This window comes from Xiphias gladius, chromosome 24, assembly GCF_016859285.1.
Source record: "Xiphias gladius isolate SHS-SW01 ecotype Sanya breed wild chromosome 24, ASM1685928v1, whole genome shotgun sequence".
NCBI lineage: Eukaryota > Metazoa > Chordata > Actinopteri > Istiophoriformes > Xiphiidae > Xiphias > Xiphias gladius.
This window is the reverse complement of record NC_053423.1, coordinates 23995715-24015296: the sequence shown is the minus strand read 5'-3', so window position 1 is coordinate 24015296 and position 19582 is coordinate 23995715. Positions and strand designations below refer to the sequence as shown.

At 45.6% G+C, this 19582-nt stretch overlaps 1 protein-coding gene across 4 annotated transcripts in view; it reads left to right on the top strand.

The window, feature by feature from the left end:
• The first annotated feature begins 286 nt into the window (after window positions 1-286).
• LOC120786253 (F-actin-uncapping protein LRRC16A) overlaps window positions 287-19582 on the top strand; it is a 35836-nt gene continuing 16540 nt past the window's right edge. For all 4 annotated transcript variants that reach the window (XM_040121577.1, XM_040121578.1, XM_040121576.1 and 1 more), the window contains exons 1-11: window positions 287-326; window positions 4523-4620; window positions 9969-10019; window positions 15960-16019; window positions 16499-16620; window positions 17331-17428; window positions 17529-17599; window positions 18204-18277; window positions 18625-18700; window positions 18988-19076; window positions 19209-19303. In XM_040121577.1, coding sequence (XP_039977511.1) covers window positions 287-326; window positions 4523-4620; window positions 9969-10019; window positions 15960-16019; window positions 16499-16620; window positions 17331-17428; window positions 17529-17599; window positions 18204-18277; window positions 18625-18700; window positions 18988-19076; window positions 19209-19303 — 874 coding nt within the window. The remainder of the gene's footprint in view (window positions 327-4522; window positions 4621-9968; window positions 10020-15959; window positions 16020-16498; window positions 16621-17330; window positions 17429-17528; window positions 17600-18203; window positions 18278-18624; window positions 18701-18987; window positions 19077-19208; window positions 19304-19582) is intronic.

The following is a 19582-nucleotide window of genomic DNA, read 5'->3' as shown; positions in this document are numbered from 1 at the left end:
GCGCTCGTGTGTGTGTTTGTTTTTGTGTGTGTATGTGTGTGTGTGAGAGAGAGAGAGAGAGAGAGTAAGCTGGCATGTAGGAATGGATGCAGACAGTAACAGTTAGGTACGCGGGGTGTTGACAGGTAACCGGCGCGAACGGAAGAAAACGGGATTACACCTTGGCCGTGTTTCTGCCGCTTCCTCCGGCTGGAGCTCCCTCTGCCGCCGCCTGCCTCGTCGGGTTCACCCGCTTCTCCCGTCCTCGCCGCCGGACTCCGCTTCGGTGTTTACCTCGGCAGAAGAAATGTCGGAGGGGACGACGGACATTCCCAGCGAGCTGTCCGGTGAGTTGAGGCCGGTTGACGGTGGACTGGCGGTGAGGCAGGCTCACGTCGGCTCACTGGCACTTGCGTCGTCGTTGCTGCCGCCCTCAACATGAACCCGCGCAGGTAAAAGTTGGCGTCCAGGGGTTACAGCTGTGTCGAGGTGGACGGCGAAAGCTCACGAACTCACTGCGGGGAATATCACTGTAGTCCACGTAGGGGCTGGAATTCGGTTTTCGGACGCGTTATGCGCCACACAGGGGTAACGCGCGCGCACGCGCACACACACACACACACACACACACACACTATTGAGGTTAATATACCATAAGGTCACATCACTGAGGAAACTATACGAGTGTCTCGTAGGAAAACGCGTCGAAATGCGCAAGTGACACCGCAGAAGGTAAAAACTACCGCAAAGTCCAATGAACCGTGTCCGTGAACTACTGACCACCACAGGTACACTCTCCTCGGGACTACGGGTCACGGGAATGTAGGAATGATTTCTTTTTTTTTACTCATTTGAGGAAAATGTTCTCGTTGCCTTTTGAGTCACACGGTGGTTTTTCGTGCCCCGAGGGAAAGGCTGGCTACCTGAGAGTTTCTCCTCTGCCACTTCCTTATCTGAAGCGGGGGAGAGGGAGAGCTTTGGGAAAGGGGTGTGTCCTGTGAAATTCCTTTGGATTGTGAGATACTATCAACAAAGACTGCCCGGATGACTGAGTGTCAAAAAGAGAAAAAGGGGGGGGGGCGTAAATCACGGCAGTTTTGCTGGAGAAAGTAGCCTAAGCCGTCGAGTTGAAACGTGGCACTGATTCGGCCAAGGTAGCTGAACACCTGAGCCGTCCTGGTAAGTCAAGGCCGGGTGGAGTTTGACCCATATTGACATTTGGAAGCTGATATTTTTGGACTGAGGCTGTTGGCATCTGATGTTTGGGGGGGCCACTGTCCGGTGTCTCGTTTTCTGAGCATCTTGACGGGCATGGATGAATAACAACGGCACGTGATCGCACCAAGGTTGGAAAACTCCCTGAAAGCTGAAAGAAACAAGTATTGTGGATGGGCTGACATTAGAAACCGAAAGCAGAACCCGGGCTGACTCACCACCCCGTGCGCCGTGTGACGGTGCCCCCCGGACTGTCCGATGAATGGGGCTTTTTGTTGTCAGCTCCTGCTGCCGGTTTTAGTGGGACGGACTGACCTGGTGCTGCTCGTCAGCACCACGGCTCGCACCGATGCCAGTTTGATGCCAAAGCAAAGTGAGGCGATGAAATTCAGCGAAGACATGGACATTATTTTGCATTTTGTGGTCCGAGTTAACCCCTTTGGCCTGAACACTAGAGCTGCCGACAAACGATTAGTTTTGCATTGTATCATTATTGGATGAATTCATTGTCCAAACCCATAAAATGCTAAGACATAGTCACGAACAACCATCACGAGCTCCTACGGCCCAAGTTGACATCTCTAAAATAGGGCTGCAATTAACGTATGTTTTCATCAGAGATTGAGCTGCTGATTATATTCTTGAGTACTCATGTGGTCCACTAATGATCAGGAACCGGTGATAGATGCACCTCCCAAAATCCCAGGTGTTCAGGGAAATCCCACCCTGAGGCTAGAAGTATTCGACTCGTAAGTATTTGACTTTGTAGTTTGAAAAATGATTCTCATGAGCCAAGATGAATTTTTCGTTCCATCAGCAAATGAAATGATCGAGGAATCATTTCGGCTGTGTTTAAGATGGCTTGTCTCGTCTGACCAACGGAGCGGTTTTTAAGTGTTTTGGGTCAAGTCCAGGTCAAGTCTGAAGTACGGTGACTTTAGTCAGATTCGAGTCCAAGTATCGAGTCTACACATCTGTTGAATAACTGCCCAAACCCCAAAGATCGTCGTTTATTATGATATAAAACAGAAAAGCAAGAAATCCTCGCATTTGAGAAGCTCTTTTTGCTCGATTTACGGCTTAATCAATAAGTCACTTGTCAAGTTGTTGTTTCAACACGACTTCGGAACAGTGGGTCATCATTACGGACACCTGTCGTGTGAGATCGCTGTCGTTCGGATCAACATAAGTTGAAAACGAAACTCTACTTAACATCCAATTTGATGGCGGGATGCAGCCACAAAGCTCCCCGAGCTCTGGACATTTGGCCCAGCTACAGCAAACGGAAAAGCTTCCGTGAATGTGATTTCAGACTCAATCACCGCTGGAGTGTCAGCGCAGGCGGACGGCGAAGAGGCCGAGACCTTCGTTGGGATTGAACCTGCCGCAACTTAGTGCTGTGAAGTCGCCCGTCAGCAGAGGCCAACCCCCGGGTTTTGAATGAGCGACTTGGACAGCGGGAGAAGTCCGCGGGTTTCACGCTGCTTCGTGCTGCAGTGTTTTCATCCTCCTCGTGACCTCATTATGTGCCCGGGCACAGCGAGGAGGAGGGCCGCATGGTGTCATACTCATTGATGCGCTCTCTTCTCCATGCACACACACACACACACACACACACACTCTCTTTGTCTCTGTCTTACCCTCCTTTTACCTCTTCCTTTATCTTGATGTCTCACTTTCTATCTCTCTCCCGCTAATCTCCTTTCCCTCTCTTGCTGTCTTTCCCTCTGCCCGTCACTTAATCATCATCCCTCCTACTTCGTCCCCCTCCCCCTCCTCCTCCATCTGTCCCCTGGATTTTCCCACCACGGCAACGTCAAAAGTGTCACCGGAGCTCCACCAGAACCACTGCCCAGGGTGAAGGCAGAGCCGAGTCAGTGCGAGGAAAAACACAATGTTTAATGTTTCGTTTTCATTTCTGTTCAAAGTGGAAGGATTTCCCCTATAACGCCAGGGGTTGTAAAATGGAAGACACACTATAGACAGTAGACTATACTTGTCACACTACATTTAGACTGTGCTTCACAGTTTTATGTTTAACTGCCGAGGAGCCGCAGCCGACTCAGGTGGAGAACATGCCGTGAGCAAATAAGTGAATCGTGTCCAAGTCGACGTAAAGGACAGCAGTGGGTTCGTTTGAGCTGCGACTTTACTTGTATTTGAATGAGTATTTATTTAAAGATTTAAATATCTACACATGGGACAGCCAACGCTCGTGGAGCGGGCAAAACTGAATCCGAAGCAGTGTTGCCTTTCAGCGACGTGCCGCATATCTAAAATGTCAGGGTCCTTTTTATGAATTCTGTGTAAGGGAGGCTCCAGATTACGGTTTCGCTGTGGAAAAGAGCCGTCAGTCCATCGTGGCTTCCGTGTTGTTTTCTTCACAGAAGCGACAACAACCAGAGTAGAAATGGAGGTACCACGGCGGGATGCATTTCCCGAACCTCGACATAATGCAAATCTAAATCAACGCCGCAATTATTGCGGTTACTGCAAAGGATAATGTTTTTCAGTAAACAGTTATCAAGTTTAGATATTGTAAATTTCAGAGTGGCCTTTAATAAAAAAAATCCCCCAAAAAACATCACTAATTGAAAGAAAAATCCAGTATTAGTCAGAATCGTTGTCCATTGTGCTCAGCATTCACCACCTCTTGTTGCAGAGATTTTGGATTGATTGGGAAGGAGTGCAGGCCTCCTACAGCTTTTCAAAAATCTTCCACTTAAAAGAATCGTCCAAATTATCAGTCATCGCTACGGCAACTCAAAGGTTTTCCAGGGGACTCAAAGACGTGTTTGAGATGAATTTTTTGTGAAACACGTTTTTCAGAGGGCACGTTTTTTTTTCTTTTCATTTCACACGTGCTAGCTGATTAGGCTAAGGCAGAGCTGAGGCTGGGGAAGAGAGAGCAGCAGCCTAACCTAACCTCCCCGAGCTTAAACATACTGAAAAATAACTGAGCATGTTACAAAGTCGTGAACTCGGAGCGGTCAGACAAAAAAAAAAATCCCCTCGAGTGACAACTGCAATAATGGGTTGTTTATGTGGACCCAATTTGAATCCGCCATGAAACGCCGCATCGTTTCCCCTTTAATTAACCCCTTGCTTAGCAGAAGAGGTGTGGCGACCAGTTCTGTTTCTGGCACAGCTCGCTGAGAGCTTCGGGAGGTTTAAACAGGACCAAAAGGAGACCACAGCCGATACCAGATCTCCCGTCTGAAGCTTCTCTGCCTATTGTAACCGGTTGTCATTCGATTCCCCCCCAGCTGTTGTGGCGTTAATGTTCAGGTGTCGTTTGACCTTGTTCCCCACCCCCTGTCCGTTGCAGAGAGTGTGCGGGAGGCGGTGGGTCGGAGGGTGAAGCTGACCCTGAGGCGCAAGGTCCAGCTGGAGGTCAAAGGTGACAAGGTGGAGAACAGAGTGCTGGTAAGTGACAGCTTGTTTTCTACATGTTATAGTAACGGTGCAAATCTGAATACGCATGGACTTCAAATTTAGTCAGTTGTTTGGTTTTCAGTCTTTAAAGAAGAGGTTTGTGTTTGTGTGACTGCGGCACAGATTGACTTTAAAATCTCCTCAAAGGGACGTTGGTCAGCACAAGAAAAGTTACTCTTGTTTAGAAAACTGCCCGAAACTTTTTCCCCTCTGAGAAACTGTTGCGGCCTTTTTAGAAATTGCAGTAGTCATTACAGTCGTGAGTCATTAGGCCTGAAAAATAGCAGCCCAGCTTCCTCAGGAAAACTGGTCAGCAGGTTGATTCGTTACACGAGTGCATAATTTCATTGTTCCTAATGGGGAGAGAAAAAAAAAATCAAAGTAGCTGCACTGGCGTGGGCGTGTTGCTACAGGTCAGAGTGAGAAGATAAATACAAACCAGGAAGTTAAGGTTTATTAGATGTCAAGACAGTACAGAGCAGAACGAACTCCTTTGAGACGAGTTTTATTACTCTAGAAAGTACAAACTGCATCAGTGATTTGTTCCTTAGTCTCAACGCCGGTAAGAGTAAAGAACAGAGTCACCAAAATGGCTGCTCTGTGCACACTTCCAGGTATTGTACCTGGTAAGTGTACTTGCATGTGTGAGACCTCCCATCGCACTCACAAAACAGCAAGACGGCAGAGGGTGGACAAAGAACTGGCCAGTAGAGGAAGCATGGGAGGTATCATTAGAGTGATCCAACGGTGAATCTAAACACCGTTGTCAGATCTAAATGACTCTTGGTCTGCGGCACAGAGACATAACAGCTCAGAAAAGCTCAGCTTTGCATCAGAAATGAATGTGTTCTCGGCTCAAACGAGAGGCCAGTTTTCCGCTCAGTGACCCCGCGATCGACCGGTCCCTCGGGGTTCTGGTGCGTTGCCCGTCACGTCTGTCGAGCTAAGGCTGCATGTGGTTATTAAATACTTTGAGTGGCCGTGGCTACGGTAGCTGTGTCTGAGAGGAGCTGCCACCGTGAGTCATGATCAGATGACCAGTGTCTGTCTGTGTTTTCCTCTGCAGCTCCACAGATACAAAGCTTCAAACATTTATTGGGCAAACTGATTCACAGGATTAGCGTTCTCACTGTCTTGCTTCTGTTTTGGAGCGTCAGGATAACAGCGCACACACTAGGCCTCATTCAGGATTTTTTTTTTTTTTCTTGTACATTAACCGAAAAGTATGAAAAATATTTGTTTCAAAGTGTCGAATTTGTCACGAAACTTAAAGGATTTGTGCATAATAGTTTAGAAACTAAAAAAAAATAGGTGGACGCCCCAATAATGCAACCATCGTTGAACGTGTCATCCCAAAGCCAAGTGCATCCATTCTCTCCTGGCTTCTGGCTTTCGACGAGATTTTGAACCTGGCTACAGGGATTTGCTCCCATTCAGCCGCGGGAGCATTAGTGAGGTCCGGCACGGATGTTTAGCACTAAGACCCGCCTGTGTTCCAGTTCACCCCGAAGGTGGCGGGTGGGCTCTGTCCAGGCCAGTCAAGCTCTTCCACAGCAAACTGGGAAAAACCCTTTCTTTATGGGGCTGGCTTTGTGCGCCGTGGCACTGTTATGTTGAAACAGGAAAGGACCTTCCCCGAACTGCTGGCACAATGTTGTGTAAAATATCACAGAGATTTCCCTTAGGCTGAATGAAGGAGCCCAGCCCAGCCCAAACCTTGGCTAACAGTCCCAGGGAAGTGCTAAATAGTTTGTGGACAGAAGTGTGGGCTTCCCATTAGTTCTCATCGGCCTAACCTCCAGCTAATGCTACAACTCCGTCCGACCTCAGTGCTCCTTTGTTTGGGAATCATTTAAGACATTACCAACATGTTGAGCAAGACCTACATTACTACATCAGGCAGTCTTGTGTAAATGTTGACTGATCACTTGACGACTCAGGGTGTTGCAGACGTCTGTCCTATAAAATAGTAAATAAATAAAATGTATAATTATAAGACAATGTGTCAGACGTAACGCAGCAAGAGTACGTACATCCATATATATACATCTCTTCTATGAATTCTGCGCAGAGTTACTGAGATAAAGAGGTGGGCGTTACTGTGGCAGGGTGTCCGGTTTCACGTGCACTAACTGCAGCTACGTGAGCTCACCTCAACTCTCTGCGTGTGAATGCGGACGCTCGCAAACGAAGGAGTCAAACCTTGGACCTTCTGGTTACATCGCACTCGCCCTTCCTGCCCCTGCCCCTGCCCCTCAGCTCAGGGAGTGCCATTCAACGCATTTTTTAAACATATCCCTTTGGCTTTTACCGCATACCACGGCTCAGCTCCTGTCAGGACTCGACTGAAGCAGCCCAAAGCAACCCACGGGGCGTCGGGACACACACAAACCCTGGGGCGTAAACCGAATTCCTCTGCTGTAGATCAGCAGATTAGAAGCCCACGCTATAATTTCATGAAATGAGGCAATAAATGTTTCACTCTAACGTGTCAGGCGGATTTGTTTTTGTTTGTGTAAATGAAAGTTAAATACAGACTCTTTTTCCTGAGACACGCTGCAAGAAAAATAAACCAGTGAATCAGTCAGAGGAAGGCAACCTGCTGCAAGGAAGAGTCAGTGACTGGGCCAAAAACAAAAGCCAACTCAGGGAAGGCTCCATGATGATGTCGCCCTTTTTGCCATCATTTCTTAGCCTCAGTCTGGTCCAAGTAGCAACCATCACACCTGGATGTGGAAGCCACTGATGCCTTAAGGTGGAAGTCCTCTAACGGCCTCTAGATGCCGGCGCCAGAATCAGCAAACTGCGTCAGATTGGCTAGAAGCTGGGTGTGCGACCTTGGCAGGCACAGTGCTAGCTTGTGCTGATTGGCCGAGGTTTCCAGCCCATGTGCCACAAATAACGATTGCTTCATTATCCATTCATCTGCTGACTGTTTTCTAAAGTCATCCATTTATCCTTTTCGTGTATAAGATATCTGAAAATCTGGAAAATTATATACACAATTTTCCAGAGCGCTTAAATTTCTCGATTTGGTCAACCAACAGTCCGAAACCCCCGAGATATTCACTTTACGTATTTATATAAAACAGAGAAAAGCAGCAAATCCATTTTGAGAAAGTGGATCTAGAGAAAGTTGGAGCGTTTTTGCTTGAAACTGACTTTGATTTCTCGATTATCAGAACTATTGCTGATTAATATTCTGTGGATTTGACTGATTGAGCGGTAAACTTATCGCTTCAACAGTCGTCAACATCAGAGCAAGACCGGTGCATCGACAGATATCAGCCTATTGCAGATATATCGTTGTTGGTGTATATGACGGCCGATAAATAACAGGAAACTGAAGTTCAGGAAAAAATCAAAAAAGTTTAGACTTAGTTTAGAAAATATTGTCCCAGTTTAATAGTTTGTCCACCAGAGAGCACCGACATGTCTACTTTTCATCTGTAAAATATCCCAATCAATTTGTATCTTGGTCACAATTTTTCAAAACAGCCAATCTAAGGGATCCATATGGAGGGTGTTTGTTTACGTTAAAAAACTTTATTCATCCAATATCAATCGGCCACGAAAATCCAGAATCGGTCGGGCTATAAGCAAGATTGTGGTAAACCACAAGACTGGTGAACACAGCCGGTGAACTGTGTTTCACGGGGCTTTGAATGACTGGATCCCAGTGGAAAATGATCTTGTTGTGTTTCTGCCAAGACTCGAAAGCTGTCAAACGATTCAATCAGTGTTTGACAGCAGTGGTTTAATAGGCCTAATAGATTCCCCTTCCTTATGTTTACCTGTTTACTTTTTTTACTTTCAGGATTTACTTACGAGAGTCTGCAGTTTTTGACACTTCATACCAGAACCTGCCAGCAGTGCATCGTGGTCCAGATTTTCTCAACATTTCCCATCTGTTTTCTACTATCTGGTCTGCCTATGTGGACCCAATCCCACAAATGGGCCTGCGCCCACGTCTGCGAAACACCTGAGCTTGGATGTTTCCAGACTTTGTAAACTGAAACAGGTTGTTCAGATTGCCAGACTGTCCCCGGACACAGCCCCGCCCCTCAGGCAGGTTGATCCGCACCCCGCTGGCCGAGGCTCCCGTGGGTCAGAGAGGACCGCTTGTCCTGTTGGCTGTTCTCTGACCTTGAGTGACCTCCCTCCTCTGTGAAAGGGGTTGCAGTACATACGCCAGAGCCGGCTCAGCCTCCTGTCGCCCACCGCTCGCTTCCCCTCCGTCCCTCTCTCTTCTTTTACAATTTCGTTGCAGTGAAAATGTGGTGATGTAGGTGCGATGGGACCATTTAACCTGCACCGTTCCAGACCACAACTCGGCAAACATCTCACAAGTTTGAGATGAAAATGAATTTAACTTTGTTTTTTTAACTTTGATTTTCAAATTTTTTTCTTCTAAACAAACTGCCTTTAAGTAAAAGTGATTTTTTTTTTTTTTTTAATGGTTATTTATTTCCATTTCCGTAAAACGCACTGAATCCATGTTAAAGTGAGAACATCTGTTGTCCCCAGATGTCAAATGACTGACACAACACACGTAACAATAAAAAGTATCAGAATGTAAAGTAATCACTTTGGTATCTGTGATGTTATTGGCTGGGCCCGTTGTTGCTCAGGATTATTTCCTGCATTTGCGGTACAAGAAATCTGTGGCCAAAAAAAAAACATTTTGAAGCTCTGCAACGTAAAGCGAATTCAGCATCCGCACCGTGATCATGAAGTTTTTTTATTTAAGCAAACAGCCTTCAAAAACCTGGTTTATTCTAGTCCGATGTTGCCGTATACACCAGGCTCACTCATCCCACACCCAGTTTGTATTCGTTAGCTGTGGTTTTCTGGCGTTTACGCCCCGTCACTGCGAAAGTGTATTTATTTTTATTTTTATTATTTATCTATTTTCTTTGTCTTAACATTAACATAAATGACCAGGTCTGGGTATCAACCCTCAATTATCCTTCTATCAAATATTTCACTGATTTAAAGCGTCGTTTTAAACTCCATTTTCTCACCTTTACAATGTCACTTTTGGTTTTTACTTTTACTAAAGTTCCTGTACAGCTCCATGTTTTTAGACGATACGTAAGACTTGAGAAGCTTGGCCTGTTGTTTTTCAATAGTGTTTCTCAGAAACACTACTGTTTTTGTATCGGTACTAATATGCAGGTACTGGCATTAGTACTGAAACACTTCAACCAATGCCCGGCCCTATTAGCTGCTCAGGTCCGGAAAAAAGTGATATTGTCTTGTATGTGTCTAATGACGTCATTTAGTGAGACGCTCCCTCCGTCCTTCTCCGTCTGACCGATCTCTGTCTCTGTCTTCAGGCCTTGGCGTCGCATCGAGCCTATCTGCTGACAGCTCGGGTCCCTTCCAAGGTTTGTAAATATCTGTCTCTGTCTGTGTGTGTGTGTGTGTGTGTGTGTGTGTGTGTGTGTGTGTGTGTGTGTGTGTGTGTGTGTGTGTGTGTGGCAGTGTTTCTCCTCCTCTCTTTCTTTTCTACATCTAATAGTCAGTCATCTTCATTCTTTCCCTGTTTCCCAGAAGGAAAAGTTTCTTTCTCACTCTCATCCACTTCAACCTCCTCTTTCTCTTCTCCTCCCTTATCAGTCCCTTCCTTTCTTCCTCTCCCCTTCCCTGCCTTCCTCCTACTCCTCCTCTTTCTTCCTCTTTGGAATAGTTTCTTATTTGGTCAGACATGCTGCCGCTTGTTCCTCCAGAGTCGAGTTTCTTTTTTCAGAGGCCACAACAAGTCCTATCACAGTCCAGACCCCTAAACTCTCTAAAACCCAGCCACGGGTAGAAGCAGGTGAGTTAGGTTTCCGTTTTTTAGCCGGGTCCACCACTTTGGTCCGGACTGGAAAATCTCTACAACTACCGGACGGACTGCCATGAAATTTTGTAGAGACATGCATGGCCCCCAGAGGATGACTCCTCCTGACCTGTGGAAATCCTGTGACTTTTCCCCTAGCGCCACCATGACCACATTTGTAGGTTTTATGGATGTTGGATGGATTGTCGTGAAATCGGGCTCAGAAATCTGAGACGACTCCCCAGGATGAATTTTAAAACTTTTTTTTTTTTAAATCTTGCACCATCATCTGGTCAAAAAGATTTTTTTTTTTTTTTTTTGTTTTACCCTAGTTTACTCCCATCAGCCCTGAGCTCTACTTTGTGTTTTGTGCTGATTAGCAAATGGTAGCATGCTAACAATGCTAAACTAAGAGGGTGAACACAGAAAACTCCACACCCGCTAAACAGCAACCTGCTAGCTTTGTCATTTTGAGCAGGCTAGCACTTTAGCAATCATCCATCTGTAATTCATCACCAGTGCAACAGAATTCATTATCATCTCCAGAGACGCCTTCGGGTTTCTTTGGCACTTGATGTCTGATAGTATCAAAGCACAAAGTTTGCCCCATTAACTCAGTGTGAGCAGTTAAGCATCTTATTAAAATGTCTTTAGCTTTACCGACTGGTTTTCACGTACACTAGTCATGATCCTGCACATTTGGAGTCTGATGTCATTTGCTCGCTAAAGTATAGGGGTGGCAGTATCGCGTGTTTTTCTTTATTGTCAACACATCCCATGAAAAGACCCAAAACCAGCAGTGTGTTGCCGTGTCCCTCGGTGCTCTCTGACTTCCCTGCATGAGGCCCTCAGCCTGGAGCCCGGCTCCTACCGAAGAGCTAAACCTTTACGACGGCCTCACAAATATCCAGTTTCTTTTTTTAGAAGAGGCTCGGTAATTTCTCAAGACAACTTGCCAACGTGTTTCCTCCTGTTTGAGTGGCATTTGCCAAAAACATTTGGTGGGGACTATTTTTAAAAAACGGATTAATCCACATTGAGGTGCTCTATTTCCAGCAGCGCGGCAGTTTATGTGGGTTAGAGGCAAAATAAACTAGTGTGTGTGTTCATGGTAATTTAGTCCTTCTTTCAACATAATTTATCCTTTAAACCTACTATCCGATGCATGTGTTTTAACTTCTCACAATATATTGTGCTAATCTCTGCTTTTATCCTTCACGTTGTACTTCATAAACCCACATTAGGGCTCATTTCTTTCTTCCCGGTTCTCTGTTTATCCGACTTAATATTGAAGCCTCCCTTTCCCCTTCCCTCTCTCTACGTCTCCCTACCCAGATGAGAACAGGTCCCGCCATATGGAGACATTTGATAGTTTTACCCACAATGCAGCTGTGAGAACACAGCCTGTGGGAAAGGAAAGCAGCGAGAGGAGGAAAAGTTCAACCTGGAGGGCAAGAGAGGGAGAGAGAGAGAGAGAATCATGCTGGAAACAGTAAAAACCTAAACACAAAATGTTCCTTGAAAGCCGTGAACTGTGACGATTGTCTTCATATGAAATAGTGACAAATACAGTCGTAAAAGCAAATGTAACAGTGACAGCTAAAAGCGCTTTCAAGGGATAGTAAGTAACCTACGTGCTTTTTCACGAGAAAATAGCCGTTTCTAGAGTGGTCTTTCTGGATTTATAAAGAGTCTAGAACGTTATAGAAGAACAAACCTCAGGTAAAACTAATTGCAAACACCTCGGGTTAGGAATCACAGAAACCATTTCACATGTAGACTGAAGCTGGAACTCATGAGCTTCCTAATTTTAAGCTCCGTAAACTGCTTTAGAATCCATTGGTGATCAGAGTCTGATATTGTTTAAAAGAGAAGTGAACCGACGGTTAAACGCCGTTCGAGAATTAATGATGCCGTTTCCTTTTTCTCAGCCTTGATGTTAATGGCTCCCGGGTAACGCTCCAGGTTTTCTTTTTTTTCTGCTCCTTTAATGAGAATCGGGCCAGACACCATGTAAATGATTGGGAAAGTCTGACGCAGAGAGAAACTGGGCTCTGGAGTCGACTCACGCTGAAACAAGCTCTGGATGTCGGGACGCGTGAGAGCTCTAAGATTCAAAACCCTCATCCTGCTGAAGTATCTTGGAGCAAAGCGCAGAATCGTGACAGATCGTGACCTCTTCCTTTTTGGTCGCGCGACTATAGTCCGCCTTTATTTTCTTTGAAGGTACGACCATCTGTTGACTGACCCCTTGTGGCAGTGGGAAATAACATCTCGAAACAACAGACATCCGGAGAAATTTTGAAAGATGACAGAGTTTTTTTTTATCTGCCTTCTCCCACGGGCCCAAAATTTATGACCGTTCAGATCGTGTCAACGCGTATATGTGAACACACACATGTGGTGTGGATATGTATGTGGATTCCCGGTGTAGTCTCAACAGAAACCACATCCGCTTTCCGTGTCCGTGATCGTTTTTGGACCAGACCCGCCCCTTCAGTTGCCGGGCGAACTACTTTGCTGTAGTTGAAAATTGATTGAAGCTTTTATCGGTGTAGTGATGTAAACCTTAGGACACTTCTCGTTGCATCTCTGCCTGTGGCTCCACGGAGCTGGAAGCAAAAAAGTTTGAAGAGCTTCGTTACATAGAAGTCATAACGTGGAGTTAGTCAAATAAACTGACTACCAAGTCTTTTCCTCTAGATTTCGAAAGGGTTCCTTTAACCAGACATTTGCTTATCGTATGTACAAAACTTGAATCGCCCCAGTTCCTGATGACTTACAGGAAGTCCGGGAAGTTTTCAGAGCAGCAGTAACAGCAGAGTAAAAAAGAGTCTATTGCGGTTTCAACCATATTCTGATACGGTTCATTAATAAATGTGTCTTTTATTTATCCACGATTTTTGCTCAGCGATTCCACACTGCCACACACGGTGCAGTTTTAGTCCAAATTTGGACAAAGTGTCCTCTGGCCTGCAGGGACTGCGGGTAACGTCTGCCAAATATTTCTTGATCTCAACGAGATTACTCATTTTAAATAAAGGTTATGTGTGCAAGTCCAAAGTTAAGGGAGAGATGAGAGTTTGACAGAGTGAATTCTCTGTTTTAGATCAAATCTCGCCAGATCCCAAAGAGTTGATTTAAAGGACTCTCTGTACCATTGAGATGAATTTCTCTGCTGTGTGTTCTAATGCTCTACATTTGCCTATTTAGGTCTGCGAGTTCTGTCTACATACTTAGGTGTCAGAAAACTTTGCCCGTCGACAGCCTGGGCGCCTCTTGAAGTACGTTTAAATACTGTTGGGTGATACATCGCACGTGATAGCTACAGTTCCAAAGCAGCTCTACTCACAAATGCCCCTGAATAAAATCTGATGGACTCCCTCTGACAGCTGACCCCTGATCTGTTGTCCCAGAGTGGGCCGGTGGTTTTTCTAATGCTGTGTGTGTGTGTGTGAGAGAGATAGAGATAGAGAGAGGGAGAGAGAGAGGAACAGAGGGTGGTTTGTTCCTCAGTGTGTACTGTCCCAGCAGAGAGAGGCAGCAGAGGGTGAAAAAAAGACAATGGAGGAATTTAACAGCTGGCAAGGAAAGGAGGGGAGGGGGCACTGGTTCTCTGTGCCCTTCGCCCTCTCCTGCTTTCCCTCTCTTCCTCTCGCTCTGTTTCATTGTTCTGCTTCTGTCACAGTAATTCACTCTCTACATTTCTAATTCATTTTTCTAAACTTCCTGTCTCCCATTCTCTCTCCTCCTCCTCCTCCTCCTCTCTTTCCTCCTTCTCCCACTCTTGTGGTCCCTCTCTGTCTTTTTCTACCTCTTCTTTTACTTCTGTATCTTTTATTCGTTTCCCCTCGTTCAGTATTTCACTTTCGTTTTCGTAACTCTCCCCTTTGCTGTCTCTTACCCTCTCTCCCTCTTGTTTTTCTCCTTTTTTTTCCCTCCTCCCTCTCACTTGCTCTCTTTTGGCAGCGAGTTAAGAATCCACTATTATTTTTACTTTCTCTCTCTCTCTCTCCGGACTCTAGGGGAAATGTGTGTGAGGTTACGACTCTGCTCCAGACATTTGTTCTGCAGACTATTTGTAGCTTGTGTTCTTACATTCCTATTGTCTCCGTGATTTTATTTTTTTTCCTATCCTGGGGTTTGTTGAGCTCCTTTACGATAACGATGCCTTCCTATCTCCGCATATCTCTGTTTCTGATTAATTTAATAAAAAGGATTCAGACTGCACCGGCTTTGCTTTGTTGATCACATAAAGTGCATAATGTAGATCCTCTCATCAAAGCGTTTCAAGTGACCAGACTGTTAAGAAAGACTTCCAGATGGAGGTTATTGTGACACAGTAAACAATCTTTGCTGCAGCTCTCATCTCTACTGCAAAACTCCAAAACAAGTCGGGGCTTGACAAGACTCAGCTTAGCTGACCTAAAGAAAAAAAAATGTTAGCCACGTAGCTAAGCCCATGTGGTCGGGCTTATCTAGCAAAGGCAGTAATGTGCAGCTTGATTCACTATGTGGCCAAAAGTATGCGGACAGCTGAGCATTCCACCCATTCCAACACCATGGGCATTAGTCTGTTGCTATAACGACCTCAGCTCGTCTGGTTTCAGGCTTTCCACCTGATTCCCGAACCTTGCTGCGGAGACCTGGTCCCCGTTTAGCCACATCGGTGAGGTCCAACACTGATGCTGGGGGATAGGGTCCGGCCCGCGAGCCGGCGCCCCGGTTCATCCCGAAGCTGGCGGAGGGGGCCGAGGTCAAGGCTCTGGGAAAACAATTTCTTAATGGACCTGGCCTTGTTCACAGGGTCATTGTTATGGGAAAAAAACAAAAAAAAAAAAAACAGGAAAAGGCCCTTGCCAAAATTCTGCCACAAAGTTGGAAGCGCACTGTTCTCTAAAACACCATTGTGTGCTGTGGCATTAAGCTTTCCCCTCATTGGAAATGAAGGAACCCAAACCAGGAAAAGCAGCCCAGTATCAAAAAGTATACAAAAGTATGTGGATATGGGGACACATACGTCCTGGAACACGGTTGGTGCTTCGTGGGCACCAACCGTGTTTTGCTTCCTTTTGGGAAAACAGGAAAGGAAAATGTATCTGAATGTTAATCATGGAATACAACAACGACAAGGACATACACGAAAACGCCAGACAGTCACCTAGGAGTGTGCGAATGAAACCTGAAATCGCTCCGCATCCAGTCACTGAAAGATTTCACTTCGGGGCTGTGTGTGTCTGGTAAACGTTTCCTGGGAAAATCCTTCAGTTCTCAGGAGGACACAAATCCACCAGTTTAGGTTTTTTTTCCTGAGTAGTGTTGACGTTATGGAGAGCAAGTTTTCCCTTGGGAAACATAAATCTTGCATTTGTGAACTGTTGAAACAAAAAACAAAACCTAACATGTCGTCCATGCCATGCCTCTATGAATACATGTTGAAATGCAAGACTATTTTGAAATGTTAATGAACTTCCGTCTCTGATCCGTCTCTTCTTGCTTGTTTCAGGTTGAACAGTCCTTCAGCTACCTGGATATCCAGGGAATCAGCAGCAATAAGCCCACTCAGGTACACACACACACACACACACACACACACACACACACACACACACACACACACACACACACACACACACACACAGGTGCCGCAATCACTGATGTCTTTCAACACCACCTGCGTTTCAGGAAGGGTAAGGAGGAATATTTAAGGCTGACTTACCGTCTAAGTTTGTACTGTGTCTGTATGTGTGTGTGTGTGTGTGTGAGTGTTTTGGAGTTGGCACATTCCTTCTTGATACACACACAAACATGCCAGTTCACTCACACAGACAAAATGTGCAGAGTACCAGGAATCATCTCAACCTTTCATCAGCAGTGTCCAGGTTCGTCTTCTCTTTTTCGTCCCTTTCTGGTGACGGTTTTTCAAAACCGGCCGAACCAGCAAGGATCAGTAGCTTCGCCTGCACTCACCTGCTCAGTCCGCCTCATGGAAATCCAATCATAATAACAGCGTGGGATGTCTGTGTTTTATCATCGCCCCTGCAGTTGGTGTTGGAGCACGAGCGCGGTCCATGGAGCCTCCGGCTGGGCTCGGCGGAGGAAGCGGACGAGGTGATCGCTCACATCGGCAGCTGCCTGCACCGGATCTGCCCCGCGGGCTCACCTGTGTAGGTACCACGCGGCCAGCAGTGAAATGTATTCACAGGGACCTTGGGAGAGAGAGGACAGAGACAAAGGGGGCGCTTCAGTGGCTTTCAGGGGCTCGGAAAGATTCAGGTGCTTCCTAAGGAGGTTTTTACGATTCTGGATCCGGTGCATTTCTAAAACGCTACAAACAATTAGCAACAATTAACAATTACGTGTGTAAAGTTATAGATTACCACCTAAGGGGATCCACAGGTTGTTTAAAATGAGAGAAAGCCGATGGGACTGGGGATGTAGGTGCATCTTCAAGAAACAACAGCTAATGACTAATGTCAGAAAATCTTTGACATTAGTCAGAGAGGTGAATTTATAGCACGAGGAACTGAAAATGTGTAGCACACTTTGCAAGTTTAAAAATAAATCACTGAACCAAAAAAAACCCAAAACAATCCTTAGGGTTAGTCCTTATTCGTTGGTTGGGGCCTGTTCCATATAGTAAAGCATGGGCTTCCTGGACACTGGCTGCCTTTCCCATTGTCTCTGTCCGGGATGCACCGCACAGATTTTTCAGAGTGTGTTTGTGTGTGTGTTCAGTATTTTTTTTTCCTGTCTTTGAAGATCTGAAGTGTGACGACCGCTGGCTTCATGAAGCTCTTAAGATTGAGATCAGGTTCAGAGGCTAATACTTGCTTTCCTCTCTCATTCTTCGGCCGTCCCTCTCTCTGTAAGGAAGAAAGGTGATGAGGAAGTTGACTCTGAAGCCTCCAGAGAGGACGGCAGCCCTTCAGGCCATCTGGGACGAGCAGGGCTCGGCTGACCTGGGACCCTGCGGTTAATTTGCCTCAACATGTTGAAGTCATATGGAGTCAAATGTTCAAAGTGTCTGTATTGAAGTGCTTAACAGTTCTTGTTATGTGACTCTTCATTCCAGGGGGTTTCTCTCATCAGTACTGGTGTGTATGTGATTACCTGGGTCTACCCTACAGAGAGGAGGTCCAATGGGTTGGTTCTGCAGACTGGGATCATTGTTCTGCTGCTGCAGCTTCTTTTTCACCTTCTGCCTTTTTTCCCCCTCTCGTTTCCAAGTGATTGTCATCTTCATCTGCCTTGTTCTTCCTGTTTCTTCCGGCTGCTTTGTTGTCTTTTTGCTGTTTCTGACATGTCTTCACGTGCTTATCTTCTGCTTTTTCTTGTTACTTCTTCTTTCTCCGCTAAATATATGTTTGTTTTCTTCCCCCTAGTATTTGTTTTATCTTTCTGTTTCTTCCGCTTGTGTTTCATTTTCTTCATGGTCCTCCTGTATTCTTTTGCTTGTTGTTTTTCTTTTCTTATAGGTTTTTCTTTTTCCTCTGTGTCCCTTTGTTTTTCACCTCTCCTTCTTCTGCTGTTTCTTCTGCGACTGTTTTTAATGACCCAGTCCCATCTGTTCCTCCTCTGCTCTTTAAGTCCAAGCAGTCCCTCTCATCTGTTTCGTGTTTCCATTGTCTTTGTCTTTTCCATTCTGCCGCTGCTGTGTTTCGCTTTGGGTTGTACCTGAACACACCATCATAAAGCTCTTTGTTGCTTCTCTGTCTGTCTCACCTCTTGACGTCTTCACTTCCTCCAGGATGTGGACACCATCTATCTCACTCAGGACACCAGGGAGCTCAACCTGCAGGACTTTATTCACCTGGAGAACAGGTACGTCGCTCCTCAACACCTTGGATTAATCATGTATTGTGCGATGGGCTTTGACTGTGAATTTCAAGATTTTGATCAAAATGAAGGTGAGATGATGAAAAAGGATTTCATCCTCTGGGATTATGAATATTTGTCATATGGTTTTACCAACAGATTTATCGATGCAGTACGTTGGTTTTTTTTTTTTGGTTGTTTTTTTTCAGATCAATGTTTTTCTGTGTTTTATTGTTTTTAATTTTATTTGTTACTTTGACATCACTTAGCAGCAGTTTCTGGAAAAAGCAGCATGAATATAATGGCTGAGCTCTGTATCTCCTCAGTATTTTTATTTTTATTCTTCCTCGCAGGGACTTGGTGGCGATCATCGCAGCTCTGGAGTACAACCAGTGGTTCACCAAACTCTCCGCCAAAGACTACAAACTGGTAACAACACGCAGTTCAGTTTTACCCAGAAACCACACTGCACCACTGACACAACCACCTCTACACCAGACCGTCTGCTTCTTGTTTTAAATTCAATTTTTTTCTGAGAAAAACGATCTTTTTCTATTTCTTTAATTACCACGAGGCGTAGGACTTCCGGTCGCTAAAGCAGAAATCACTTGCAATAGGATGTTCATGAAGTCAGGTCTGTTTTTGCTCCGGGGTAATCTCAGCGATGTGAAGTTTCTTGAAAGGCCTGTGCGCGCTGTGTGTTTTCTGCCCTCCAGTCGACAGACGTGTGCGACCAGATCCTCAGAGTGGTGGCTCGCTCCGGCCGGCTGGAGGAGCTGGTGCTGGACAACGCTGGGCTCAAAAGGTCAGAGGTCAAACAAGAACCGTGTGCGCTACCGGGACACACAGTTCATTTTTGCGTGTTGGATTCAGTGTGTGTGACGAGAGACGAGACACTCGGCGTGACGTTTTGATTTCCACTCCTCCTCTTCCTCAGTGATTTTGCTCAGAAACTGGCCAGCGCTCTGTCCCAAAACCCCGCCTCCACGCTGCAAACGCTCAACCTGAGCAACAACTCACTGGAGGACAAAGGTTAAAACACACTCATACACACACACCTACACTGTTTATAGTGGGTAGATGAAGTTTGGCATGCAAATACGGGTTATCTGGGTGTCCCGAAAAGTTTTACGGTATAGATCGTCTTGATTAGATATTCAACATTAGATTGATATATTGAATTTTTTTTATTGTTTCTTCTACATCGTGCGAAACATTTGCTTCTCTTTCACATCCATTTTACAAAAGCTGGGCATCGTGACCATTGACAAGATGTCGTAATTGGTCCCCTACTACTCCTATTCCTTGTTG